Genomic DNA, 10,255 nt, shown 5'->3' with positions numbered 1-10,255 from the left:
GTATCTTTTTTTAAAAAAAAAAGGAACACCTGAGACTTTACTTACTAGATTTTTCATCTTTCGCAATGTAATGCAACTAGTACAAAAAGCTAAGAAGAATTTTTTTTCACTCACGGTCATTGTCATGAATGATCTGAAAATTTTTGACAGATGCTTGGGTGACTCTGCCATGGAAGTTGAGCACATATGATTGAGTATCATCATTCCACACAGGCGTCTTGTTGTGGAGCTCTATCACACTCTCAGTGCTTTTGTTCTGCCATCGAGCCAGTAGAGACTCATGGTCCTGCGATAGACAGATGAGGAGGGATTAGCTTTCCATTAGAGCATGTCACTTTGCTGCTAATGCTAACATCTGTATATATAAATATAGGTCAATGTTTATTGGTTTCTTTGGACTATTGTTCTGCACTGGCCTACAACAGACATACAGTACATTACATAATATATTATCGGTCATGTAACATAAATGACAAATGTACTGTAAATTAACAGATAATTGATTTAAGTACAATATAAATATCTTCAATGATATTATCATGTACACATTTGAACTGCCTCTCCTTCTTCCTCCAATATATATTCCTCCTATATATATATATATATATATATATATATATATATAAATAATATTTCTACAATATTAGTATATAGACTACAATATTAACTATGAATTAAATGGTAACACTTTACAATAAGATTCATTAGTTAAACATTATGTATTAACTAACATGAATTAACCATGAGCAATACATTTGTTACTGTATTTACTAATCTTTGTTAACGTTAATGAAAATACAGCTGTTCATAGTTTGTTCATGTTAGTTCACAGTGCATTAACTAATGTTAACAAGATTTTAATAATGTATTAGTAAATGTTGAAATTAACATTAACAAAGATTAATAAATGCTGTAGAAGTGCAGTTCATTATTAGTTCATGTTAACTAATGTAGTTAGTTTTGAGGTAACCTTATTTTAAATTGTTACCAATTAACTATAAACTTATAGTCTGTTAACAATTTGTAAGTACTTTATAACAGTACTTATTATACAGTGTTACCTATTTTTGGTAGTGCTTCCTTCCTTCCTTCCTTTCTTCCTTCCTTCCTTCCTTCCTATCTATCTATCTATATTGCAGTAGTGATTATAAATGATTTATCCGTGCACATCTTGTGCCCACTTAATTCCTGATGGACAAATCACGTCCCACATTTTTTCTTGTTCGAGAAGCCGTTTTACTCAAATGCCCATCACAATAGGGACTGTAAGACTATCACTGCTTCTGTTTCATGCTGACTATTTATTGGATTATGCCATTCTAAAAAGCCCTGCACTCACATTTCGAGGCCTGATGGAGACTCTTTCATGGTCCATGTTCATTCCAGGAATAATGACACTCATCTTTCGAGGCCCCTTGAACCCTAAAACGTTAGTTTCCTGTAGAACAGAAGACAAACAATCATTCACATCTAAATTAGCCACAATGTTTATATACATGTGACTCAGTGAAATTCTTAGAAATTATTTATCAACTTGAAAGCATTTTACTTGCTGTTTTCCCTTTCTCAGTGGTATTTCTATGTTAAAAAAAAAAAATAAATCAACCAGCAGAGGTCAGACTTGGCTCATCATTGCTTGTGGCTCTACGATCCAGTGCCCTCAGGGCTGGGTGCTGGCTCTCTGCTGGCCACTGACCAACACCAAACTCACATAGCAGATTGCTGCAAGCTCCTGTCGTAGATTCCCTGCTTCTAGGCTGGAGGTGGTCTTGACTGGATTCACACCACTGTCATATACTGTAAACTTGGTACCCATAAGGTTTGATCTGTGGGAATGACATTGTACTTATTGTAGAAATTCTCACAATTAAGACTGCATCATGTCACAACAAAGGTGAATCTACCGAAGACGGCCAAGAATATGTCCATGCCATATTTCACCCCAAAACCAAAAGAAGAAAAAAAAGACAGAAAGGTATTTTTCTACTAATTAAGAATTATGGCATTGTAACATATTTAATATCAAAAGTTTGTTTTTAAAAGTACTGTAATGAGACTCAGACATCAACATGCATGCAGCTGCTCACTCCTCATATAAATGAGGACACTCCAGCACACCAGCAATGAAACCAATTACAGTTTTAAATAGGTTCAGCAGTGCACACATGCACACAAACTCATTAAAGCTCCCTGTCGAGCGTTTAGAAAGAGACACGTGTTTCTTGTCTCTACAAGAACAGCACAGATTTAGGTTACGCTACCTTATGAATCACATGACACGATGACTCATCTTTAAATATACCTCAGTTTGCCAATAAAGCTCTCGCCACCTCGTGATAGGTCAGTTGGGTCGATGGAGATGAGGTAATTGGATGTTTTGCTCTTCTTTCTCTTCCTCCCGGCTAAAAGGAAAACCTAAAGTGTGACAGAATTTAATTGGGCACCGAACAGCAGCACAAAACTGACAGCAAAAAGATCAGAGATTGAGACCATACATAAATATTCTGAGACAGTGACTCCAAATTTTGATAATTGTGTTTTGAGGAATGGCATAAACAACTAATAAACAAACAGCTGTAAAATGATCAATCTGTATTTTGAGGATGGAAATAAAACAGGCTTTTATCTTTACCATCTGAGGGAGTGCTGAAATTGAGACATTGGCTGTATGTGTTATTCTTATTTGGTAAATAAGATGCATAGAACACATTGTTTTTATATGTGATTTATGATTATATTGTTAGGATAAAAATTTGCCCAGTGCAGCAATATTATGGTTAATTGTCATTTAGCTAAATCTCCTTGTGGGCTGTATTTGGTTCCTTTCATCAGAATCAATCATTTCAAGCACTTCGGCAAATTGGAGGAATGGAGTATCACTGATTAGCCTTGACTGCTGGTGCACAACAATGATGAATTCCAAATAAGCCAAAACTCTTTAGAAATAATCAGTGTTTCAGTGTCTGACCTTCTTGCCGTCCTCCCTCTCCAGATGGAGGTAGTAGGTGGGGTACATGCCCCTGTCCATGCCCTTCTTATCTCTTGTGATCCTGCATTTCACGGTCACCCCTTGGGGGGCGGGTCTGAGAGTGAACTCCTCCAGGTCATCCACATCGATGGATGGCTCATTGGCCAATGGGGTGGAAGCTGAGGTTGCCTCCTGTAACATTGATTAAGCAGAAAGAAAAGGATCCCGGTCAGTTATAGATTGATTGTAGTTGAAAGAAGCGTACATTTGTTGATTATTACGAATACATAACCATATTTATTTACAAGCATTTAACAATAAAAAATAAAGAGATGAATAAATCCAAAAGTCAGAGACGCTGCAAAATTTATTTAACCCAGGAAAATACAAGAAAAAAATTATGATGCAAAATGAGGACAAAATCGGATGGATGGATGGATGGATTTCATTGAAAATGTAGATTTTATTTCGAAATATTTTTTTATTATTTAAGCCTAAAAACTAAATTGAAAAATGTAAAACAGAAAAGTTATGATGTAAAATAAGGATGGATGGATGGACAAAAACAATAGATAGATCAGACGTTTGGACCCCATTGTAAATGAATCAAATGTCCCTGTGGTCTGAAATGTAAGCAGCACAGCTGGGATTAAAACCGAAATGTTAAAGAGCAACAAAGCAGCCCAGTGACGTTAGCAAGGTCAGGCCCAGGAGACATGGATGAGCCACTACACACCCAAATAAATAACAGATACATTTAAACTTGACTCAGGTTTACTGGAATATCTTGGAGAGCTGACAAATAACATGCACAGGAAAAGTTTTTCAACATTAATATTGTAAGTTAAAATGTATGTATATGCAAAAGTGAAAAATATTAGTGGTCACTATTTCTTTCAAGTTTACCATGTTAATAATATTTGTTTTTATGCATTTCTATTTATTGGTCACACTGCAGGAAAAACATTATATAGATTTATAATATAGATATAATATTATAAATAAAAGTGCAAATAGTCTGTTTTCATGGACTCTTATTTTGATATTCTTTTGTCTTGTTGTGCTTATGTTAATTTCCTGTGTATTTAGTTCCTGTTTCCCTTGTCTCCTTTGTTATCTTGGGCTGTGTTCCACTCCACTTTTAGACACGCACTCGCAAGCTTCCCTAAGCACTTCCCCCGCCGCCATTTTAAAGTGCGTTCTACTTCATGAAGTGGACGAGGGAAGTTTATATGGACAGACACTTGTCCCCTCGATTTTGACCTAGGGAGCGAGTCTACTCTGATGTACACTTCAAGCAGCTCTATATCCCACAGTTCAACTTGATTGTGACAACACAGCAGATCGCGCTCAGCTTTAGTGTATTATTTTGAGAATGAATCGCATAATAGTGTATAAATTATGTTGAGATTTATTTGCATAATACTTGTAGCTACCTTATGTTCACAGTCAAAGTTTATACTATTGATTTTTTTTTTTTCTCCAACAGAAACTGCGTTTAACTCCACTTTCAGACATACATTCGCAAACTTCCCTAAGCACTTCCCCTCGGGGGAATTCCCACCACCATTTTGAAGTGCGTTCAACTTCGTCAAGTGAAAGAGGGAAGTTTATTTGGACAGACCCTCAGCCCCTCGATTTTGACAGAGGGAGCGAGTCTACTCAACATACACACTTCTGGCAGATCCGAGTGAAAGAGACAGAGGAAAGTTAGCGAGGGAAGGGCATAGAAAATTGGACTTAAACACAGCCCTATTATTTTCCATATAGCGCTACGGCTCGGTACAGCTTGGTACAGCTCACTTTTGGGGAGTTTTCCACTGTGTACAGTGTACCTGGTACTTTTTTAGTACCACCTCAGTTGAGGTTCCAAGCGAGCCATACTAATACTAAAATGTAATGTGTAAACACTGCAGATCACTGATTGGTCAGAGAGAATCGTCACTACCAGCGTCATTGGATTTGTGACATAAGACACCAAACCCGCTAGATTTAAATCGTCAGCAACAGCCACTGCAGTATCATTTGACTTTTTTAAACGACTTGCTTTAAATGACCGTCACACACAACTTGAAAAAGAAATGGCTGTATCGTGGTCAGTAGATGAGGTGGCAGCGCAACTATAATGATCAGTTTATAATCCCACCCACTTTGAAGCAGTACTAAACTGCAGTGGAAAAGGAAACCGAGCCAAAGTAAGTGCCAAGCTGAGTTGGACCACGCAGTGGAAAAGCGTATAGTTCCCCTTGGCTGCATCCGAAATCGCATTCTTTTTTGAGTAGGTACTTACTTTGAATAAGTACATACTTTGTGAGTGCTAAAAGTATGTTATATATAGTATGAATGTGTGTAGTATGAATGTAATCTGGACGTACTACATTCGCCATGTTGTCATTATCATGTGACGGACCAGCGTCAGTTGTGTCACTTCACTGCTATTCATAAATCCTCTCCCGTGGCCTCATGGGATAGTAAATCTCACCAGAAGTAGTAGGTTTAAATCAGTATTCAGAACAAAACAAGAATGAAAAATATAAGTAGCCTATAAAATAAACAAATTATAGTGGCATTAATTACAAATAACATTTATTTTAAACAAATTTATTTAAAGTGAAACTGAAACTGGAGTTGGGCTCCTCTCTCATTTGGCAAGAATCAAACTGTTTCCATATTCGCATGTATTTTCATACTTAACTATTATTTATTATGTTTATTATTATTTTTATTAAGATATAACTGTTGTATGAGAACTCAGGAGAGCTAGACGATGACATCACTTAAAATTTAATTTAATAAAACCGCTTAAAATGTATACAGATAAGAGTAAGACATCATTCAAAACTGTAAACTCTATTTCTGTATACATTCAAAATAACAACACAACTTTGTGCTTTTGTAAAATAAAGAAAACAAACAGGATGCAATTTCTGCTGTCTCTGTGAACTGCTTTATGGAACATGTCACAAAAATGAACTGAAACTTGTATACTTGCCTTACAGACATTAGAACTAAGTCCTTTAAGTGTCTACTTTTAGGGGCTGTTCACATATCGCGTCTTTTGTGTGCGCAAATTTGTTATTTCAAATGTAGCCGCGTGGCAGGCGCGCTTATAACGGAAGCGACGCCACGGGAGCGCAAGCGCTTGTGGAAAGGAGGAGAAAGCGACGCGGCCACGCGGCCACGCTTTCTACGCGTTTTTAGGCGCGATATGTGAACGGTCTACATTTTGCTTATTTGACATTAAATGCATTATGTAAGATACTTTGAAATATAAGTCACAGTACGTTTCAGATTATTAAAAACATGACTGAGAAAAAAAAAAAATGGAAAATACAGTTTAGAAAATTATTTCACGGACCCCCTGGCTATTGGTCGAAGACCCTCAGGGGTCCACGGACCCCACTTTGAGAACTCCTGACATAGTCCATGTAGTCTCTATATATAGTCCATGTATTCTCCAAAATCGCACTGCACAACACTACAGGTATTCTCCCTATTTGGCTTATCTACAAATACGTGAATACATAACTCCCCATGAAAAGCGAGATCAAGTACATTAGGGCCTGGTTTTACAGACAGGGCTTAGATTAAGCCAGGATTAAGCCTTAGTTCAATTAGGACATTTAAGTAGCTTTTATAAATGTGCCTTAGAAAAAAAACATTACTGGTGTGCATCTTGAGACAAATCAAAGGCACTGACATATTTTAAGGACTAAGTCTAAGACTAGGCTTAAGCCTTGTCTGTGAAACCAGGGGAAAATGTGTTTAATTAATAAACGACATACAACTATAGCAATAATAATTATACATTTCTATAAAATAACATACAGACAGATCACCATTGAGACATTGGCAAGAACAGGGGCTTCAAACAGGCATGGTTTCCATCAAGTTATTTTAAGAAAGTAATCATTTCACTGTTGCCATAGGAAACAACAGGACTATGACCCTCCATTTCCAGCATTGTAGGCTTTGTGCCAAGGTAGACACAAGAGAATACATCCTAGCATGACAAAACACAGACTGCTTGTGTCAGCACTGTATATGTAAGACAACTGAGGAGCTCACATTTGGAACTAACACACATAGACTGCGTAAAATAGCAGTCAACCTTCAATTTGAAAATCTCAGAAAAGACAGGAATGAACAAGCAGTGACCTTCACCAGCACAATGCAAAACTGCTAGTTGGCAAATCAACAAAAAAAAGTTACAGATACAGTTGACAATGCATCATATACTGGGGGTGTGGTGGTTTAATGAAGGGGATAACAGAACATACATTAAAATCATTTTGGTGCTGAACTGTGTCTAATCAAAGGGACTTTTGCTGGCCAAGGGCTTCATTGTCAGGGTTCGTTCTGTTTATTCTTGGTTTGGTGACAAGCTCTGACACTCCTTCTGTCTTGTCATTGTGTGCGTGCTGTTCCAAATTCGCTGGGCTGTACGCTCTTCTATCCACGTGAGTCTTGTGTTTGAAGCGTGGTGTTCGGATCCCAGCACTTCGGTCTAGTTTGGTTTCGGTTCTGTGTCGGGGTTCGTGCATTCATGCTCTGTGTGTTTGTCTTCTGTTGTGAGAGCACCAGAGGAGCATTCGCTCATTCTCTGTGTGCTCTGTGTCATTGTGTAAGTGTGCGGTTGCGAGTTCGCTCAGGCTGTACGCTCTTCTGTCCATGTGTGCGTTTTGTTCTGTGTAGCACGCGGTTTGTGTTTATTTCGGCCGCAACCTTTCTTGTTGACTTCAGCTGTGTAGCATGTGGCTCATGTGTTTCATCGGCCGCATGCTTTCATGTTGTCATGTTTTGTGTGAATACGTGGCTTGTGAGTGCTCTCATTAGCTGCGTGTTTGTGTTTTGTTTTGTTTGAGCACGTGGCTTGTAATCTTGTTCGCTGGCCATGTGCTCTTGTTTTTGTTTTGTTTAGTGTGAGCACATGGCTTGTCATGTCTGTTTCTTTGTGCCATGCCAACACTGCCCTTCTTGTTATCTGATTATTGGTTAATTTGTCCTCCCTCGTTACCTGCCTTGGTTGCCTGGTTGCCTCCTATTCAGGGTCTGTTTACACAACACCATTTTCAAAAAACGGAAAAGTTTTTATGCGTTTTGGGCATTCATTTACATGACAGCGCCGTTTTGGTGGTCTGAAAACGCAAACTTTTAAAAACGTCTCCGTGTAAACAACAAAAATGCGAATCTATAGTGTTTCATCGCCATCTAATGGCCTGCCAGCAGAATACAGCGTTTTTAGTCATTTTCACGGCTTCGTATGAATGGGGATCGTTTGGACAATGGTGTAGTCTGTACGCGGAAAACTCAAAGGAAAAAGCTCCATTTTAAGCATATCGTTGTCGTGTAAATGTACCCTTATTCTCCTTGTGTTTGCAGTCCTGTGCCAGTTTGTTGTCAAATGTTCCAGTCCTGTGCTGCCTTGCCTGTTTCTGCCCTGCCTTGTCGTGTCCTGCCCAGTCAATCTGCTGGTCATTTTTTCCCCCAAGGGGTAGTTTTTGTTTGCTTTGTTTTATTTTGTGATTAATACAGCCCATCTCTCTGCATCACTGAGGTCACATCCACACGAAGCCAGAGCTTTCCCTATCTGATCTTTTTTTATCTTGTCTCAAAAAATATCTGCGTAAAAACGATGTAGTATACATGCCAGATCAGTATGTGGCGCTGTAATTCTGCCACAGAGATACACTAAAAACGGAGAATAAGACTTGGAGCATGCGCATAAATCTTACGTGCTGTATACAAACTTTAGTAAAGCTTAGAAATAAAGCTTTACTTTAGTAAAGCTAATAGGCTCAGTAGCTTCTGTGGCACAAACACAAGCATGTAGTCCGCTATTGTTGTTGTTGTTGTTGTTGTTGTTGCTGTTATGTGACGCAGCGGTGTCTGACTAGGGTCGGGACGTGGGGTGATGACAACATCATTTCACAAAATATATGGATTGGCTGTACACACAAAAACATAAGGGTGTCATTTTCAAATTTATCCACTCTGGGACCTGGTTTCAAAAAAATAGTGGTTTCAGGCTCCCAAAACGCTGGATCTGTCTGGACGAAACACCGATACAATACAAAATTTTTACGTATACATCTAAACGCGTTTCTCTGAGTCCTTGTCTGTTCTCTCAAATCTAACCCTGACACTCTTGGTGTAAAGAAACTGAGCACTGACCTTCTGTAACTTATTGTAAAAAAAAAAAATGAATGTGTCATACTGAGCATGGTCTATTATGACTTGCATGTAGTACTATAATAATGCATTTACATACAGTTGTGGTCAGAATTATTGGCACCCTTGGTAAATATGATCAAAGGTGACTATAAAAATAAATCAGCATTGTTTATCTTTTTGATCTTTAATTCATAAAATTAGCAAAAATCTAACCTTTCATTGAAGGAAAAGAATTGAAAGTGGGGGGAAATATATGCGCGAAATAAACGAAATATGAAATAAATGTTTTTCTCCAAAACACGCTGGCCACAATTATTGGCATCCCTATAATTTTTTATGAGTGAAATATCTCTGAAGTATATTCCCATTCATATTTACATTTTTTTAGCACACCAGAGTGATCATGAACATGAAATTGTCCAGCCATGACTTCCTGTTCCACAGGAGTATAAACATAAGGAAACACAAAGGCCAAATTCCCTTAATCATTCATCACAATGAGTAAAACCAAAGAATATAGTTCTGATGTGCAGCAAAAGATTGTTGAGCTTCACAAAATAGAAAGTGGCTGTAAGAAAATAGCTAAAGCATTGAAAATATCCATTTCCACCATCAGGGCAATAATTAAGAAGTTCCAATCAACTAAAGATGTTACAAATCTGCCTGGAAGAGGATGTGTGTCTAAATCGTCCGTAATGCAAGGTGAGGAGGAAAGTTTGAGTGGCCAAAGACTCTCCAAGGATCACAGCTGGAGAATTGCAGAGATTAGTTGAGTCTTGAGACTCAGAAAGCCTAAAAAAAGTGATCAAACAGCACCTACATCACCACAAGTTGTTCAGGAGTGTTTCAAGAAAAATCCTCTGCTCTCATCCAGAAACAATCTCCAGCATATTCAGTTGTCAGACATGACTGGAACTTCAAACGGGACCGGCTTCTATGGTCAAATGAAACTAAAAAAAAGAGCTTTTTGGCAGCAAACCCACCAGATGGGTTTGGTGCACACATGGATAAAAAGTACCCCATGCCCACAGGTTAAATATACTGCTGGATCTTTAATGCTATGGGCCTATTTTTCTGCTGGAGGTCCTGGACATCTTGTTCAGATACATGGTA

At 38.1% G+C, this 10,255-nt stretch overlaps 1 protein-coding gene across 5 annotated transcripts in view; it reads right to left on the bottom strand.

Annotated features, from left to right (window-relative positions):
• The window catches only part of tub (TUB bipartite transcription factor), a 116,389-nt gene that overhangs the window by 3,492 nt on the left and 102,642 nt on the right, over positions 1-10,255 (bottom strand). For all 5 annotated transcript variants that reach the window (XM_051899052.1, XM_051899054.1, XM_051899053.1 and 2 more), the window contains 5 exons: positions 2,969-3,160; positions 2,303-2,415; positions 1,712-1,826; positions 1,340-1,438; positions 115-286 (listed from right to left, as the gene is read on the bottom strand). In XM_051899052.1, coding sequence (XP_051755012.1) covers positions 115-286; positions 1,340-1,438; positions 1,712-1,826; positions 2,303-2,415; positions 2,969-3,160 — 691 coding nt within the window. The remainder of the gene's footprint in view (positions 1-114; positions 287-1,339; positions 1,439-1,711; positions 1,827-2,302; positions 2,416-2,968; positions 3,161-10,255) is intronic.

Source organism: Ctenopharyngodon idella, chromosome 7 (genome assembly GCF_019924925.1).
Source record: "Ctenopharyngodon idella isolate HZGC_01 chromosome 7, HZGC01, whole genome shotgun sequence".
Lineage (NCBI taxonomy): Eukaryota > Metazoa > Chordata > Actinopteri > Cypriniformes > Xenocyprididae > Ctenopharyngodon > Ctenopharyngodon idella.
The sequence above is the reverse complement of the archived record's forward strand: the minus strand, read 5'-3'. Positions and strand labels throughout refer to the sequence as shown.